Here is a 19,613-nt window from a genome sequence, read left to right as displayed (position 1 = left end):
GCAGATAGCACAGCACAACACATACTACCACCTGCAGGATAATAAAGGCCCCTATTCTGGTTCACTCGCAAAGGCAAATTCCTTCTCAAATGGACAAAACCATGTGCACTGCAGGGGGGCAGACATAACATATGCAGAAAGAGTTAGATTTGGGTGGGGGTTTTACTTTAAAGTGAGAATTATATTGCAGTGTAAAAATAAAGCAGCCAGTATTTTCCCTGCACAGAAACAAAATAACCCAAACCTAAATCTCTCTGCACGTTAAATTTGCCCCCTCTCCCTGCAGTGCACATGATTTTGTCCAATTGAGAAGGAATTTGCCTTTGCAAGTGAACCAGAAAAGAATGCATTTCAGCGCCCAAGTGGCACCTTCCTCAGGAGCAGGAACTGCCGGGAAGTTGTAGGGAAATTGGACACAATCATGATTGTAAGACCGGTCTTTCTGATGTATGGCCACCTTTACAATCATGATTGTGTCCAATTTCCCTTCAACTCCCCAGCAGTCCTTGGTGGTTTTTAGACACACAATGTACTCACAATCTGTCATACAATCCGTCATACAATCCATCTGCTGCATGATTGTATGATTGAAGCTTCATTTAAATAGGGGGCTGGCCTATTAGGATCAAATGGATAGGAGTACCAAAAATCCAGTTTTTTTTTTAATTTACAGGTTGCCAGCAATTACCAATCTGCTCACATCTTCTGTGTTATGCCATTCTTAAATAGCCCTAATGCAGCAATCCTCTGAAAACTGTTTTCAGAGTGGTGACAGAATGGTGCAAAAGGACGTCCACTGCTCTCTTCAGCTGCCCGTCCATCAGCCATTGGAAACTTCTTCGGCTCCCAGCTACTTCACTGCCACGGGCCGCCCAGAAGCTGCACCTCTCTTCTCTGCTAGTCAGGGAGGGAGTGTCACATGACTCTGGTTGTATGAGCCATCTAAAGACAAATTGCATGTGCTTAAAAGCACATGCAATCTGCTCCCAATCCCAACTGACGTGCAGCATGTCAGATCAGAGGACCAATCCACCAATCTCCCGGGGCCAGCATTGTATGATTGTGTGCACAAAATCTGCATACAATCCATTTTACAAGCCATTGAGATTGTATGATTGGGTGCAATATCTTTCTGATGTATGGCCACCTTTAGACTTTTGTTAATGCAGTCAGTTAAGTAGAATTAATAGGTAGAAAGCCAATATTTATAGTAGTACCACAGCTATATATGACAGCCTGTAAAAATCACTGTTTGCAAAGGGTGTAACAATATATTACTAAAACCTTGTCAATTTCTAACTCATCTGAAGCATTTTAAAGGTGCCCACACCCGGTAAGATTTTTCAACGATATGTCAGTTTCTGACCGATCGTATGACCAATCATATAAAAACTTACCGTGTGTGGGCTTTATGACAATGCGATGCAGGTGCCCGTGGGTTGTTCATCAAGCCTGTCCTTTCAGCAGGCGGAAAGATGAATGACTCATCCTGCAGGATCATGACCACACATCGTTCCATGTGTAGGCATGATGAATGATGTGGCCATGTCCTGACACAGCATCTCCCGCTCCCCTGCACCGGTGTTGGCCAGGAGATTTCAAAACTCCTATTCAAATTAATAGGGCAGCCGCTGATTGCTCAACCTATCAGCGGCAGCTATATTCCAATGAATAGGAGCTTTGGAATCTCTGCCCACCACCGGCCTCTCTCTCCGTCTCACAGTGGTGGGGAAGCCCGAACACCCTCTGATCATTTACTCAGTCGTTCTGTGTGTGGGCATGATCAGGGGTGTTCTGGAATTCAAGAGAAATTGGATAGATATCGGATTGGATCAGATATCTATTCATGTGTGGACACCTTTAGAGCCAGCACTAAGCCCAATGCATCCAAAGCAGTGTGCATGTGTTGCAATGTTACTGCGACCCGGTTTGCAGTGTCCTGGAAGCTGCAGCGTGACTTATATGCTGCAGGTATTTGGAGGAGGAGACAGGAAGCCTTCCTCAAAACTGACCACTATTGCAGCACCAGTGGTGGTGATATCTGATTAGCTTTCAGGATCAGGATCACGAAAGATAATTATTGTAACGCGTTTCTCTCCCAGTCCAGCAATAGTAGTCGTTTGGACTGTATTGGAAACCGCCAGTGTTGCTACATAGAAAAGAGAGATCCAGCTACTAGCTTGCCAACAATGTGGCTGATGGCATTTCCAGCCCCCAATAAGGGATATGGAATCAGGCATTTGTGGTGAGCATTGGGTATATTCAGATGTGTAAAAAGGAAAGAACCTTGAGTGGGTTTTCTGAACTATTAGGAGGTTGACCAGCAGATATGTCCGCATAATCATATATTGAAATTTTAACCTTACCTCCGTATATAAAAGAGTCGACACTATCCCTTTAAACAGGTTTTATTATATACCAGTACCACTAAATAGTCTCTCTTATATAGGATATACAGTCTTTTGGGTCTGTGAATGTCATTATCCAGATCTTGAAACTATATTATATATTTAGACCATTCCAATTTTTTATGTAAATGTATTGGTCATTTACTGTTATTTATTCAGCAATTCATTGCTTTACTATATATTGTTATAATATTGTACTATATAAAAAAATTCTACATGCTATACTTCCATCCAAGTGCATGTGTGCTTTGGTTAATTTCGGTCGTGACTCATGACTTATGACAAATTATAAGCACAATATCCAAACTTTTTGTTGGTAAACTTCTGTTTTACTGCACTTTTGCTGTTAGTGCACTTATAGGCTTATTCCCAGCACTGTGTTCTGAAATATAATGCTGCATTCAAAACTAAATAGCACTGCATGACATATTTATCATTGATTAAACCTTTTAACTATTACAGGTAAGTGTATTGATAGAAGAACAGTGGATATATACCACAATGCATAGAAAACACATTGCTGCAACATATTCCTACAGTGAATGTACTGTAAAGCATGCATTCCTTTTTATATGGCCTATATTTACTTATTTATTTATTTACAGTTTCTTATATAGCGCAACATATTCCATTGCCCTTTACAATTGGAAACAACAGTGATTAAACAAACTGGGCAGATACAAACCGACATATATCATTCTCTACACTTTTTAGAGAAATATCAACAGCATGACAAAGCATTGTATTAGCACATTATGCTTCACACTAATGCAGCCATGACTTAAATCTTGTCAACTAGTATCAGGATTCATGGGAAAATGAGCAGTTCACATCCAACAATAATTTTTAGAGTGTAACCAAAATAAATTCTGCAGTGTTTCTTTCCAGACCATTTTGCTATCACACATCCCATGCATCCTCCCTTCAGCTGTGAAAGAAAACAGACACCAAAGCACTGATAAAAACCTTGGCTGACCATAAGATCACGTATAGTGGTGGTAACCTTCTATACGTGCAAAACTTTATAAAAGAAGGCATCCCGCGAGTTCAGTGACCCGCAAAATACATATATTGGCAGGTCGCTTACTGCTTAAGGTAATAATAGTCCATTAGCCTATTTTATGTGCAATAACTGAGTACTACTGACAAAGTACATTTGAATATTATTGTTACAGGTCTATATTGTCTATATTTCTAACAATTACACATGAATCAAAATGACATAATATTCTTTAACTCCAGCAGTGAGTTCATTTATTCAATGGGAGCACATTCTCAATTCAAGAATCAATTCACCAATTAGTGCCTTTTGCAAGACACCAATTAGAAGTTTTGACCCTGAAATTTAATGACAGAAATAGTAAATACTAAACATACCTGCGGTGACATGTGATAGGATCCGAGTTTGCCGGAAATGCGGAATGCTGTCCGATCTTGGATGTTTTTTATAAGTGACAATCATTTACAAGGCATCTGATCTTGCCTGGCATCCCGCACCTCTGGCAAACTCTGATCCTATTGCATAGACCCCAGGCAAATTCAGAGCTGGCAGTTTGTTAAAGTGCAGTTCATTGAGTATACTGCGCATTTTGCACATTAAAAACCATGAGGTGCAGTAAAAACATCTCTATAGTAAGTTCCAGAGTCTAGTGCGCATGTGCAGGTCTCCGGGAAAATGGTGTGGCGGCCATTTCCTTAAGGTGCAAATGTGAAACACCAGCCTCTTCCCCAGACATCATTTGACAGTCACGTAAGAATATCAAACCTTTTACATAAATATTTTATTTGTGTATTTGTCTTAGTCATCTAGGTGCATAATATTAATGTGTTAATGAAGTGTCTATAGAACAGTTTACAATTCCATTCTCTTGTATTACAGGGTTTCAACTATTCCAGCTGTGAAGTCTTGTTGGAGAGAGATATTTGATTGCTGAACCGGAAGGTCAGGGTCAGCTGAATGTCAGGATGCAAGTGGTTATCCTTATAATGCTACTTTTCTTTTGCAAAGCATCGGAGTTCAGGAAGTTCAAAAGAAACAATAGAGGAAGTAACAACAAACAACCCGGTTCCAAGAAAATCTCAAGCACTGTTAAACGCTATGCGCCAGGATCACCCTGTGACATCTATACATATCTTAATGAGAAATACTTGGACTGCCAGGAGAGGAAACAGACATCTGTCCTCCAGGACTGGCCAGAAGATCTGATACACATACTGCTAGCGAGAAACCGGATCCGTATAGTTAAAAATAATGCATTTTCTAAATTTCAGAACCTAAAGAGTCTAGATCTGCAGCAAAATGAAATTACAAAAATTGACATCAATGCCTTCTTTGGTTTAAAAAAACTATCAACTCTTTTACTGCAACATAACCAGATAAAAACCCTGTCTGAGGAGATGTTTATTCATATGCCTCGGCTTAATTACCTGCGTCTTTATGACAATCCCTGGGACTGTAACTGTGAGCTGGAATCTCTGGTCACACTACTAAAAATTCCACGAAACAGGAATTTTGGAAATTATGCCAATTGTGAGACACCAACAGAATTGAAAGATCAGAAACTGAAACAGATTACCGCAGAAGTTATATGCCAGGAAGAAGAGGATGATGGGCAGCCTAAGCCACTACATGGAAAAAAGATCACTAAACCTTCAATAGGCTCAACCCTTTGTCATATATATCTGTACCCAAAAGCAACACTAGACTGCAGAAGAAAAGGTTTGTATACATAGTTTCTCTACTACTTACAGTACTTAAGATGCTTCACTGTGAAGATAGAATATATACACTAATCAGGCATGTCCAAAGTCCGGCCCGGGGCCAATTGCGGCCCGTGATGTCACTTTAAGTGGCCCGCAGCCTCCAGTCAGAAGCGGGCGGCTGGAGGCTGCCATGGGACGCACAGGACAGGAATCTAGAGTTGGGACTCCGGCGAGCGCGCCTTTACCTTGCTGGCTTGTTGTCTGCATTGGTGAGGGGTGCCGGCTGCTACTGTGAGACGTGTTTGGCGTCCGTCTTTCAGATGAGTATGTGTCCAACTCCTGCTGCTGCAATTATATATCACCCTCCACCGTGATCATAGTGACAGCAGTGTGCTGGGAGGGGGGAGCAGCAAAGGGGGAGCAGCAAAGGGGAAGCTTGCTCCCGTAATATGCGGAGTGGAGAAGAGCGGCGGCGGGAGCCCAAGCATCTGTCTCCTGCAGGTGAATATACAGTTAAGGGAGGCAGTATGTGGTACATTCAGAGATGGGTGGGCAGGCTGGGGGACATAGTGAATGGGGGCAGAGTGGGGGCATACAGTGAACTGGGTACATACAGCAAAGGAGGGGCAGTTTATGGGGATTCAGTATGAAATCCCGGCGGTCAGGATCCCGGCGTTCAAACTCCCGACGCCGGAATCCCACGGAGGACACCCACGGAGGGAGAAAGTGTCGGGATTTCGGCGGTCGGGATTCCAGCGTCGGGATTCTGAAGCCGGGATCCCGACCTCCGGGATTTAAACTGCATCCCGTTTATGGGAATATACAGTGAAAGGGGCAGAGTGGGGGACATACAGTGAATGGGGGCAGCCTGGGGGACATACAGTGAATGGGGGTAGGCTGGGGGTCATACAGTGAATGGGGCAGGCTGAGGGACATACAGTGAATGGGGCAGGCTGAGGGACATACAGTGAATGGGGGCAGGCTGGGGGATATACAGTGAAGGAGGGGCACGCAGGGAGACATACAGAGAAGGAGAGTCACGCTGAGGGACATACAGTGAATGGGGGCATGCTGGGTGACATATGGGTGAATGGGGGCATGCTGGGGGACATACAGTGAATGGGGCAGAGTGGGGGACATACAGTGAATGGGGACAGAGTGGGGGACATAAAGTGAAGGGGGCAGGCTGGGGGGGAATACAGAGAAGGGGGGGTTCAGGCGGGGAATATACAGTAAATTGGCATGCTGGTGGACATACAGTGAGTGGGGGGCACGCGGGTGGACATACAGTGAGTGGGGACACGCTGGGGGACATACAGTGAATGGGGGCACCCTGGAGGAGATACAGTGAATGGGGGCAATACTGGGGGACATACAGTGAATGGGGGCAGAGTGGGGGACCATTCTGATGTGATTAACGGTTCAAAGAATGTCAGGCTGAATGGTCGGCCCCCATACATTTTCACGTCACCATATCTGGCCCTCTTTGCAAAAAGTTTGGACACCCCTGCACTAAATACTTATATCTTAAAGGTGGTGCAAAGGACAATTCATTATTGATTCTCTTTTTAGTAATTTTATGGGCAACAGAAAAAATTCTGAAGCAGTGAAGACATACATTGGAAAATATATGTGTACTATATTTGACAGTAAATGTAACAACCTAGCTGCATTTAAACCAAAATGTAATCATAATCCTCATTTCATTTTTGTAAAAACTCTTTTATCTATGTTTACAATTAAGGGGGCACAAAGCTAAAAAGAACTGGGACCACTGTTCCAGAGGACCTTTTATTGGAATGGGAAATATGGACAATGGGCCAAATGAATGAAGCCTTACCAAGTGATAAAGTGGAGAGTGATAGGCATAAAGGACCTTATTCTGGTTGAATTGCCAGGCGAATTTCGCAGCCTTGGGAGTCCCCCCCTCACACGCCGTAATCCCCTGCACAGCTGCGAATGGATGACTTGCATAATCATCCATTCGCAGCCTTGGGTGCGGGGGAGAAATCATTTGATAATGGGTGACCATCGAATGATTTCTCAAGCGTTCACAGATGAGATACCTCTGTGGTGTGTCAGATCTCCAAGCGCCCTGTGTGGGAAGCGGGCGGGCAGCTGACATCCGCTGACATCAGCTGTCCGACCCCTGCGTCATTGGACCATTACCATGGGAACACCCATGTTTTCATGGCAATGCCCATGAAACTCTGGATGTTCCCATGGGCTATGCCCCCTGCTGCCGCCCCACATCCCCTGCATGCACTGCTGGTGCAAGCAGGATGGCGAACGCGCAGGGGACCGATGAAATCAGAATAACCCCCAAAGTACCAACCACATTGGCCCCTAACAGTCATTTCTCCAATACCATCTGTAAAATGACAGTTATGAGCTGAGTGGCTGGCATTTAACACTCTCCACTTTATCACTCATTAAGGCTGAATACATTTGGCCCATAGTGTCCTTTACTTACAACTTTATAGCTTTATTTTGTTGATAGTTTTAACCCATGAACATTCTAGTTCTCTGATTTTAATCCTCTTCCACTTTTGCACAATTTGATAAAATGTTTTTCAGAAATGATACACTACAATACCATAGGCGAATCTAGAAATATGGTAATGGGTGGTCCTAGAACATAAAGAATGTATTTTGCGCATGTGCAGTCTCTAAAAATCACTCCCCTGTCTCCATAAAGATCAATGATATCTATTGTGAGGTGGGGATGCATTTGGCACACAGACACCGGAATCCGGACACTGGTCAGAAGACCAGCGCCAGAACTCCCACACCATTTACAATACTTACCTAACAGGTGTAAGCATTCCAAGCACTGGGATTCTGGATCCTGAGATGCAATCAAACTATATTTCCTATATATGAAAGTTACTAATGTGTATTAGCCATTAATTTACTGGTGTTCAAAAAGACAGATCCAATTTCTTGGCAATATATTTCACAATGACAATATGTTACAATTACACAAAAAGATCAATGCCAAAACACTACTGAAATGCACGCTGTACCGCAATTACGGATTCAGTCTTGCTGACTTGCAGAAAGCTAAATGTTTTGTGTTGCAGGGTGGCCAACTTGCGAATGACTACAGAATATATTTGTTTTTTCACATCAGTCCTTGCTCCGGTGGAGCTTACAATCTATATTATCTACCACATGTATACACACACACAAACATTCTAGGGTTAAATTTTTTGGGGTAGTCAATTAACCTACCAGTATATTTTTGGATTCTGGGAGGAAACCCAGTATCCAGTGGAGGGTTGGGATCATTTGGTCTACAGCATGATGGTCGAAAGTCATTAGGTCGACACCATTAGGTCAAAATGGGAAAAGGTCGATATGGATCTAGTTTGACATAGGAAAAGGTCGACATGGTTATAGGCCGAAAGGTTGTTAGTTCGACGGGTCGTTAGTTCGACAGGTCATTAGTTGGACAATGTCTAGGTCGACAGTCAAAAGGTTGACATGGGGGTTTTTCACTGTTTTATTTACCTGAATGCCAACACAGTCAACATGGACACAGTTTAAAGTGCACCACATCCCCTCACATCGCTCGCTGCGCTTGCGATGCGTCGGGCACGGTGCCTTGCTGCGCTCGGCACACTATTTTAATCTCCCACCACGCCCTAGTGGATGGTAGGGCATGAAATACTGCCTGTCGGCACATGTTGGCTCAAAAAACAGTGAAAAACTCCATGTCGACCTTTTGACTTTCGACCGAGACAATGTCGAAATAACGACCTGTCTAACGAACGACCTGTCGAACTAATGATCTATCTACCTAGAACCATGTCGACCTAGACCCATGTCGACCTAATGACTGTCGACCATAATGCTGTAGACAAATGAGCGCACCCCCCAGAGGAAACCCCAGATAACTAATGTCTTGAGGGTTGCAGAGCAGCAGGGACATGCAATGCTCACACAGTATTAGGAGCCTAAGTCAGACCTGTTAGCAAATCCCTAAAAATCACAGATAGCGATTTTCAGAAATCTGCACCTGCGCATACCCGACAGTGCATGTGGGTTAACACTAAAACTGCAATTGCCTCACAATCACAGTTCCATGGGGAGCTGGCAATGGACTGTTGGGGGGTGGACCCAAGCATTTTCCCTGTGAGTGTCTGGGCCACCCTGGGGGAGGGCCGCAGTTGACTGTGTGACCATAAACATGGCCGGCATGCACCTGGCTTTGCAGCTAGGCTGCACAGCTATGCGGCAGCTGGTGATGTACTCAAACTTTAGCGGGCACAATGCAGGGAGGGAGCTGGCAGGTGGAGCGACCTTGCCCCTCCAGACTACTGCCGCCAGTTGCAGTTTTGTGAGTTTTCGCAAAACTGCAACTGAGTCTGAACCAGGTCCCAGGTCCGGCAGACTTGTCTGTTTTCCAATTTCTTTATCCTCTAAGATACATATAGAGCACAATATATCATTTAAAGACACTTGGCAGCTGGACATGACTCAAATTAAACAGAACCAGAATTTGTCTTTGCTATTACTATTTATGTCCATACTTGGTGGCTTGCTGCAGTGAATCTCTTACACAACTTAAACGGAAGCCAATACAAAACAACTAGTCAAAAAGTTAATATTTTCATGGCATTTTGTTGATGCATTTACAGAAAATATTTGTTATAGACAAAATGATTGCTTGTTACTGTGCACATTCAGTACTGCTATACTGTAGTCTGGGCCAGTGCAAGAGTTTTCGGCTTCAGCTTACTGCTCTCACTACCACCCACACACTAATACTGACTTTCCAGAACTTCAGTTGAATGTGTGGAGGTGGCATCTTAGAAGTTAAACTCCTGCCGTTTGCTTTAGGTTCAACAAGCAGGGGCGGATCTAGGAGAAAATGACAGGGGGGGGGGGGGGGGCACCATGATAGGAAAGGGTTTGGGAGGGGGGGTGTTAGTGGAACCAGTGTACATACTAAGAGAGCAGCGAGAGAGAGGAGAGCAGAGAGAGGGTGGGAATGGGATTAAAAATAGGCCCTGGTATTTAAAGTACACAGGCCCACCTTGGTGACAAAAATGAAGGATGCAGTTGTGCGCACTCCGGAAAAGGGGTGTGGCCTCCCAAAAGGGGGCGTGTTCTTGAGTGTAGTGTACCACACCATATACAACAAAATACTAGACCCCATTATATTTCCCCCATACACATGATGCCCAATGGAATGAGCCAAAATTCATATAATGCCACATGGATTGTGCCAAAATTCACATAATGCCACACGGATTGAGCCAAAATTCATATAATGCCACACGGATTGAGCTGAAATTCGCAATAAAGGCGCGGAATAAAAATTGACACCGTAATGCTCATTACATGTTAATCCACACACCATAATGCCTATTACAAATGATGCAACATAAGTGAGGCTTACCTACATGCTCATTGCCAAGGGTTCCATGCTCATTGCCAGGGTTTCCATGCTCATTGCCATGTGGGATTACATGCTCATTGCCAAGGGGGAATGCATGCTCGTGGTAACTGGGGGACACCCGCCGCCGGGCAGAAGTGAGAAGAGAGCAGATGGCTGCCCGACTGTAATCAGAGCACTGCAGGTCCCAGCTATTTCAAATAATACCCCTTTCAAACCAAAAAATGCAGGGACTTACCCGGCAATATGGTTCCAGGATCATGCAGGGATCAGCCCAGTCCCTGCATTTTCCGGTGTGAGAACCCCCCCCCCTTTAACCAGCTATATCCTTTAACCGGCTATATCTTCGGAATCAACTGACCCGTTTACATTAGTATCATATTGAGGGACTTTTGAGTGGTCATGTGAAACTGGGCCGTTTGGTTCCAGAGAAATCTGAAAGAACATGAACAGCCATGAAATTACATTTCAGAAATAAAACAATCGGTTTACCCGCAATATCCCTGGAACCAATTAACCCATTTGGACCAGCCTGGTATCAGATTGAAGGCCCAGCAATTTGGCTACGAATGAGATTCTGTGATGCCAAGGGGGAACTGTCAGCCATCGGAATCGGGTTGGGGTTGGAATTAGCGGGTCCCATGTTATCCTATGGGGAAAATGTTCCAGATTTGCAGTGGTAGTGCCGGGTTCTCGGGGGCTAGCGACGCGAGGCCAGGCTCATTGGAAAGCCCTGGTCCTCAGCTACAAAATGAGCTATGTCTGAAATGACAGGAGGCCACATGCTTGGGTGCCCCCCCTCCCGAGTCCGCCCATGTCAACAAGGAGTCAGGGGGTGCCCCCTAGATTTTGGAGCCCCTGATACAATTAATTAAAATTCTGAATAAATCATAAAGCAGGGGTGGGGAACCTTTTTTATACCAAGGGCCCTTTGGATATTTATAAAATCCTTCGGGGGCCATATAAAAATGATCAATTTAAAAATTACATTATACACATGGGCAGCGGCATATACATGCGGGCATTATACACACAGGCAGCGGCATATACATGCGGGAATTATACACACAGACAGCGGCATATACATGCGGGCATTATACACACAGGCAGCGGCATATACATGCGGGAATTATACACACAGACAGCGGCATATACATGCGGGCATTATACACACGGGCAGCGGCATATACATGTTGGCATTATACACACGGGCAGTGGCAAATACATGTGGGCATTATACACACGGGCAGCGACATAGAACAGCAAGAAGCAGTGGGTTCCTAAGCTTACTTAAAGACCAGATTATCACACAAATGGTAGAAGCTCCAACTCGTAATAAGGCATTATTGGATTTGGTTTTAACAAATAACATAGATTTAGTTTTAAACACAAAAGTAATTGAACACCTAGGGAACAGTGACCACAATATGGTTTCACTGGAATCCACTTCAGTAAATTACATCATAAAGGATCGACAAAAATACTAAACTTCAGAAAAGCTAACTTCGAATTATTCAGAGAAGCCTTAAAAAGAACTGTGTGGGAAACAGTTTTCGAGGGGATAAATGCTGAGGAAATGTGGGATACTGTAAAAAATGTACTCGAATCATTAACTATTAAATACATTCCTAAAGTAACTAAGGGTAAATTGAATTTAAAAAAGCCACCATGGTTGGACAAAAAAGTTAGGTCAGCAATCAACAATAAAACAAGAGCAGGTACTTATGAGTTATCTGGGCGCCCGATTTTTTGATTGTATGCCTTAAGTTAAGGCATACAATCAGATGCGATGCGATGCGATATCGCATCGCATCGCATCGCATGCGACCATCGGATGCGATGACCCGATTTTTCCATAGAAATCAATGTTAAAATGGACTGAGTCCATTTTAACATGGAATTCAATGGGAAAAGGGGTCCTTTTCATACCCCTACTATCCAAGTGGGCATGGAGTTGGATATAAACCTGTGGCGAGCGTAGCGAGCCACCGAGCCCGAAGCGTGGCGAGCGAAGCGAGCCCCGCGAGGGGACGGTATTCTGTGTCCCCTCGCGGGGCTCGCTACGCTCGCCACGCTTCGGGCTCGGTGGCTCACTACGCTCGCCACAGGTTTATATCCAACTCCATGCCCACTTGGATAGTAGGGGTATGAAAAGGACCCCTTTTCCCATTGAATTCCATGTTAAAATGGACTCAGTCCATTTTAACATTGATTCCTATGGAAAAATCGGGTCATCGCATCGCATCGCATCGCATCCGATGGTCGCATGCGATGCGATGCGATGTGCCCGATCCGACCCGATTTAGAAATCGGGCGCCCAGTTAACTCACAAGTACCCAAGAGCATTTAAATTCTATAAAAATAACTTAAATGAGGAGGCGTTCACCAAATACAAAGAATCAAACAAAATTTGCAAAGGGGCAATCATAGTAGCTAAAAGGGATTATGAAGAGCGCATAGCCACTGAAAGTAAAACTGCCCCAAGAAGTTTTTCAAATACATAAATAGTAAACGTATAATTAAGGACAACATAGGCCCACTAACCGATATCAATGGAAAAAGTTTTACGGAGGACAAGGGAAAAGCAGAACTGTTAAATGAGTTCTTCTCATCAGTGTTTACTAAGGGAGAGCAATATTAATAATTTTGAGGCTCAGCAAAATCAAAACAAATAAATCACCTGGGCCCGATGGGATTCATCCTAGGGTACTAATGGAATTAAGGGAGGAATGAGCTTCCCCTCTACATTATAATTATATCTTTGATAATTCACTATCATCAGGAAAGGTACCAAAAGACTGGAGAATAGCAGAGGTAGTGCCATTATTAGAAAAAGGAGGATCCCGCTAATTACAGACCTGATAGTTTAACATCAATAGTGGGTAAACTATTTGAAGGATTTTTAAGAGATGGTATCCAGGAATATTTAGACCTTCATAGTTTACTCAGTAATAACCAGCATGGGTTCGTGAAAAATCGTTCATGCTAAACTAATTTACTTGGTTTCTATGAAGAGGTTAGCAAAAATCTTGATAATGGAAACGCTGCAGATGTGATTTTCCTAGATTATGCTAAAGCCTTCGACATAGTACCACACAAGAGGTTGATAAATAAAATGGAGGACATGGGATTAGGGGCAAATATCTGTAGATGGGTAGGGAACTGGCTGTGTAATAGAGAACAAAGAGTGGTTGTGAACAGTGCCGTATCAAATATGATACCAGTACTAAGTGGAGTGCCACAGGGTTCGGTTCTTGGGCACATTTTGTTTAACATTTTTATTAACGATCTTGGGATGGGGTTACTCAGCAATGTATCCATCTTTGTGGACGATACAAAACTGAGCAGAGTTATTAAATCATCAGAAGATGTCACCACGCTTCAAAATGATCTTGACAATCTAGATGAGTGGGCAAAAAAGTGGAAGATGAGGTTCAATGTGAACAAATGCAAGGTCATGCACCTTGGGAGACATAACCAGTGTGCTAGTTATAACCTAAGCGGGGATGAATTGGGTAAATCAGTACTCGAAAAGGATCTAGGAGTCCAAATAGACAACAAACTGGGGTGTAGTGCTCAATGTAATATAGCAACAAAAAAGGCCAACAAAATTCTAGCATGTATTAAAAGGGGCATGGAAACTAGGGACTCAAAAGTAATTATGCCTCTGTACAAATCATTGGTTAGACCGCACCTCGAATACGCAGTGCAGTTCTGGGCCCCGCACTATAAAAAGGACATCATAGAATTAGAAAAAATCCAAAGAAGAGCAACAAAGCTTATTAGAGGAATGGAGAATTTAAGCTACGAGGAAAGATTAAACAATTTGGGACTATTTACACTAGAGAAAAGACATTTAAGGGGGCATATGCTCAACATGTATAAATATATTACGGGCCAATATAAGGAACTGTCAAACACCCTTTTTTCTTCTAGAAAGGAATCTAGGACGCGAGGGCACGAGTTTAGATTAGAAGAAAAAAGATTTTGTTCATCTAGAACATGGGTGGCCAAATCGGTCCTCGAGATCTACCAACGGTCCACGTTTTCCAGGTTACCTAGCTGGTGCACAGCTGTATTCATTACTAACTGTCACATTTTAAAACCGCTGCATTCATTCCTGCTATAGATCCACAGTTTGCCTGGAAAACATGCACTGTTGGTAGATCTTGAGGACAGGTTTGGCCACTCCTGATCTAGAAGAAAAAAAATTCTTTACAGTCAGAGCAGTCAAACTTTGGAACTCTCTTCCTGGAGAAGTGGTGTTGGCAGACACTATAAATACGTTTAAAATAAGGTTGGATAAACATTTATTGGTTAAAACCATCCATGGGTACGAATAAGTAACATAATCTGTCTTTAAAATATCCGAACATACTATACAACAACATACCTCCCAACTGTCACGATTACAGCGGGACAGTCCCGATTTTCGGGTCCTGTCCCGCTGTCCCACCCGCGGCAGGCATTGTCCCCCTGCGGGGGGTGGCAGTTGGTGACCCCCCAATCTAATAGAATATACGCTGTGCGCATGCGCACAGCGTCAATTCTCGTATGAAAATGAGGTTGCGGCTAATTAGCATAAGTCGCGCCCTCATTTGCATACACCGCCCCCTTTTCGGGCGCTAGTGTCCCTATTTCTTCAGCACGAAAGTTGGGAGGTATGCAACAAGGAATAAGCTACTATAAACATAGGTTGAACTAGATGGATGCAAGTCTTTATTCAGCCTCACCTACTATGTAACTATGTAATTAATGCACAGCAGTGTGAGGGTGATATGGATGACTTACAGATCCAGGGGTTGTCATTTATTCATAAAAAGTGACAGTGTGGAGAAAGTGACAGTGGCACCCCCAAACAGGTTTATGTGATTATGTCCGATGATGATAATCAGACAAAATCACATAAACCTGTTTGGGGGTGAATCCAGGGGTAAATTACAACCCCTGGATCTGTCAGTCACCAGGGAAGGGATGGTGAGAGGAACAGCATTTACCTTTATTTTCAAAATACACTGATTTAGCTGCGGCAGCACAGCGTGATGTCTGCTGCTGCTGCGGCTGTTGGACTCTGACCTCCAATGCTCCCACCCATGCAGTGCATGGTGGGAGCATCCCAAACCTCGCGAGTCCCCCTCCCTACCGCCCGCATCATGCCCGCCAATCACTGTGGGCGCATCACCTGTGATTGGCGGGCGCGTCTTCTGCACGATCTCCCCGGCGGCAGCAGCCATCCCCGTTATCTGTGTGAGTGGGCAGCAGCCATCCACATTATCTGGGAGGGTGGGCGGGCTGCTGATTAAGCAGTAATATAGGCGGCCGGGCCAGACAAAGTATGTGCGGAGGCCGTATCCTCCAGTAACATGGACTGAAAGGCCCGGTTTGGATCCTGAATTTTGGTTTGAAAGGTATGTAAGCATATTTTCACCAGGGGGCAGATTGTTACCCATTACTAACTACACATATCAAAAGATAAAATAATATTATATGGAATATATAGTTCTAGAAATCATTGTATGGGGAATTCCTACAGCAATGAATCACATATATTGAAGCGACACTGATAAAACTACTAGCAATGATACTTTTTATTCTTTCAGAATTACAAGACGTTCCAACTGACATTTCTCCAGATATTATAAAGCTTGATCTTTCCAGCAATAAAATCAGACGACTGCAATCAAAAGTGTTTAAAGATGTCCCAAATCTGGAGATACTAAACTTGAGCAACAATGGGATAGAATTCATAGATCCAGGTAAGAACATTTACTTTGTACTAATATGGAAAGCTACAGTTATGAACACACCTCGGCTCCATGTATAAGATCTGTAAACCATGCACTGTTAGGAGTTCTGAGAATTTAAGTTGGGAAACACTGAATAAGATATAGGTGGGGACCCCGATGCCAACCAGTTTGTGCATGCTTTTTTGGTTATGAGCTATACAAGGCAATCATTGTATAGCTATTAATTAACATGAATTGTAATGTAATATATTGAAAACAAATATATACTAAGTACACTTTTCTAGAGGATGAAGACAATTCCCAGCTGCCAATCTTGCCTGGAGTAACAGAAATTTGGCTATTTTCTGTTTAGTCATGCCCCTTTCAGACCGCACTGAAAAAACGGTATTTTGCAGATTTTTAACTGTAATATGTGCGGTCTGAAAGGTGCAGAGTGATTTTACAGTTTCCAAAAAAAAAAACTTTTTTGGAAACGGTAAAAAAGCAGGAACCTATCCGTTTCAGACCCGGTATTTTTTGCTGTCTGAATGGGTCTGAAACGGTACCCAGGCAGCAGTGAGCACTAATGGTCCCCAGCGCAGTGCGTAATTAATGAGCCGGACGCTCATTACATGTGCACATATGTAATCAGCGTCCGGCTCATTAAATATGCACTGCACTGGCTCAGAGGGGACCAGCTAATGCTCAGTGTCAGACCCCCTACCCAGTGGCCTGGCCTGCAGGGGGCATGAACTCCATTGTCACTATAGCTTGTCCTTGCTGCTGTAAATGTACTCCGGAGCAGAACACTGATTACATCTCAGTTGCTCCAGCTCCATGACCTACACAGATTGACTGACTGAGGAGCCGGGTTGTCGCTGCGTCTGACTGTGAAAAAGGCAGAGGTACTTCCAGCACACTATTTCCCCTTGAGACCGGATCACTGCGGCCAGCTGTGATCGGGTGGCCCGCGGAACCCCTCCCTCGTCGCAGCTCTCCGCTCCCTCTCTTTGCTCTCCTACTCTGCACCTACAAGCAGGCTGTGTATTTCACCCACTCTACCTGTCAGCAAAGTCAAAGACAACAGGCTGCAGGAGCATCAACCAAAAGCGTCACCAGACTGCCCCGACGCTTACACCAGGTATGCGGCAGAGTAGAGTGCCAGACATAGGAGGGCTCTGTTACAGATTGGGTCACTGCTGGCATTAACTCCCTACACCTCCGCCACATGCTGTGTGTTCTCATGCTGCTTTCACAAACCTGCTTTAGACCAGGTATTTACATGCAATGTGAAAGGGGTTAAACTTGCTCTGACCCGTTTAAAAAAAAAAAGTTTTAAAATACCTGTTCTAAGCAAGTTTTGCGGTGTGAAAGCAGCATCAGTAAACTTTCTGCTCACATCAGTGAAACTAGCCACAATAATGCCAAAGGACCACTTTTGGCTTAGAGTGTAAGAGGTAATTAAAACGAAACCTTTTCTGCCGCTAGTGGCTGCCTCATAAAAAATAATTAATATCATTACAACAGAGGCACTTCCAAATAATATTTAATCACTCTTTCAGTGTTCGTTTCTCTGATTCTAGCTCCTCCTCACTACCACTGTCAGTTGGAGTACCACAAGGCTCAGTCTTAGGTCATCTGCTTTTTTTCAATCTATACCTCCTCTCTTGGCAAACTAATCAGCTCTTTTGGATTCCAGTATCATCTGTACACTGAGTACAATCAAATCTGTCTATCATCCCCTGAATTGTCACCATCAGTATTGCTCCATGTCTCTGAATGCCTCTCTGCCATTTCATATTGGATGTCACCTCGGCACCTCAACATTTCTAAAACAGAATTAATTATATTCCAACCAGCCAAGTGTAGTTATCAACCTGATATCTCTATCACTCTATCACTAGGAACACAACAATCAATCCTACTCCACAAGCTCGCTGCCTAAACTGTCCTTTAAGGCCCCCATACACTAGCCGATTTTGGTCAGATTTCAGCCAGATCAGTCGGATCTGGCCGAAATCGGACCAAAATCGTCTAGTTTTGATGTTCCCTCAGATCCGATGCGCGGTCCCGTGCGCATCGGATCTGCGTCGGGTGGTCGGACCTGCTGCACGTCCGACCACCCGACTTGGGACCTAGTGGGGCGGTGGAGGGAGCAGGGGGGGCTGGGGACGCTGCGGGGGACACGTCTGTGTCCCCCGCTGCTGGGGACAGCGTCTGTGCGGCGATAAGGTAGAGGGAGCAGGGAGCAGGGGGGGCTGGAGACGCTGCGGGGGACACGTCTGTGTCCCCCGCTGCTGGGGACAGCGTCTGTGCGGCGATAAGGTAGAGGGAGCAGGGAGCAGGGGGGGCTGGAGACGCTGCGGGGGACACGTCTGTGTCCCCCGCTGCTGGGGACAGCGTCTGTGCGGCGATAAGGTAGAGGGAGCAGGGGGGGCTGGAGACGCTGCGGGCGGGGGACACAGGCTGCATAGAGCCGGGCAGGGGGAGCCGGCCGGGAGCTGTCAGTAATGAATAAAAAAAAAGCCCATACAATGAATGGGCGGCCTGTGATTGGCTGAGCGCTCTCTCAGCCAGTCAGCAATTGGCTGAGAGAGCGCTCAGCAGCCAATCACAGGCTGCCCATTCATTGTATGGGCTTTTTTTTTTATTCATTACTGACAGCTCCCGGCCGGCTCTATGCAGCCTGTGTCCCCCGCAGCGTCTCCAGCCCCCCCTGCTCCCTCTACCTTATCGCCGCACAGACGCTGTCCCCAGCAGCGGGGGACACAGACGTGTCCCCCGCAGCGTCTCCAGCCCCCCCTGCTCCCTCTACCTTATCGCCGCACAGACGCTGTCCCCAGCAGCGGGGGACACAGACGTGTCCCCCGCAGCGTCTCCAGCCCCCCCTGCTCCCTCTACCTTATCGCCGCACAGACGCTGTGTCCCCAGCAGCGGGGGACACAGATGTGTCCCCCGCAGCGTCCCCAGCCCCCCTGCTCCCACCAGCTCTCACCTCTTAGCCCCCCCCCCACCCCCCCTGCTCCCCGTTTTTTTTTACATGTGATAAATCGAGACGATTTATCACATGTAAAAAATGGCACATCAAGTGCCAATCTAATCAAGCTCCCCCGGGGAGCAGCCGGGGAAGCTCAGGGGGAAGTCGGGGGCGACTTGTCCTAAGGACAAGTCGCCCTAGTGTATGGGGGCCTTTATTCTTCACATTCAATCTGTTTCTAAATCATGTAACATGCATCTCAATTTCTCAAAAGCATTCAAAATTCATCCATACCTTACACAAGACACTGCAAAAACTCTAATCTCATTATATCACGCATTGACTATTGCACTAGCCTCCTTACCGGTCTTCCTAAGAAAAGACTCTCACCGCTA

The 19,613-nt window shown here is 45.0% G+C and overlaps 2 protein-coding genes across 4 annotated transcripts in view; one reads left to right on the top strand and one right to left on the bottom strand.

The window, feature by feature from the left end:
• The window catches only part of FBXL13 (F-box and leucine rich repeat protein 13), a 167,842-nt gene that overhangs the window by 62,698 nt on the left and 85,531 nt on the right, over positions 1–19,613 (bottom strand). The window lies entirely within an intron of this gene.
• Positions 1–19,613, top strand: part of LRRC17 (leucine rich repeat containing 17) — a 30,205-nt gene that overhangs the window by 6,543 nt on the left and 4,049 nt on the right. The window contains exons 1-3 of one of the 2 annotated variants that reach the window (XM_083183035.1): positions 3,345–3,503; positions 4,288–5,127; positions 16,116–16,271. In XM_083183035.1, the coding sequence (XP_083039161.1) occupies positions 4,374–5,127; positions 16,116–16,271 (910 nt within the window). In that variant the 5' untranslated portion in view covers positions 3,345–3,503; positions 4,288–4,373. Of the gene's footprint in view, positions 1–3,344; positions 3,504–4,287; positions 5,128–16,115; positions 16,272–19,613 lie in introns of those variants that run through there. The other variant, XM_083183034.1, reaches the window with a different exon arrangement.

The sequence above is a fragment of the Crinia signifera genome, chromosome 4 (genome assembly GCF_055691185.1).
Source record: "Crinia signifera chromosome 4, ASM5569118v1, whole genome shotgun sequence".
NCBI lineage: Eukaryota > Metazoa > Chordata > Amphibia > Anura > Myobatrachidae > Crinia > Crinia signifera.
Note: the sequence above shows the minus strand (reverse complement) of the source record. Positions and strands in the feature narration are given on the sequence as shown.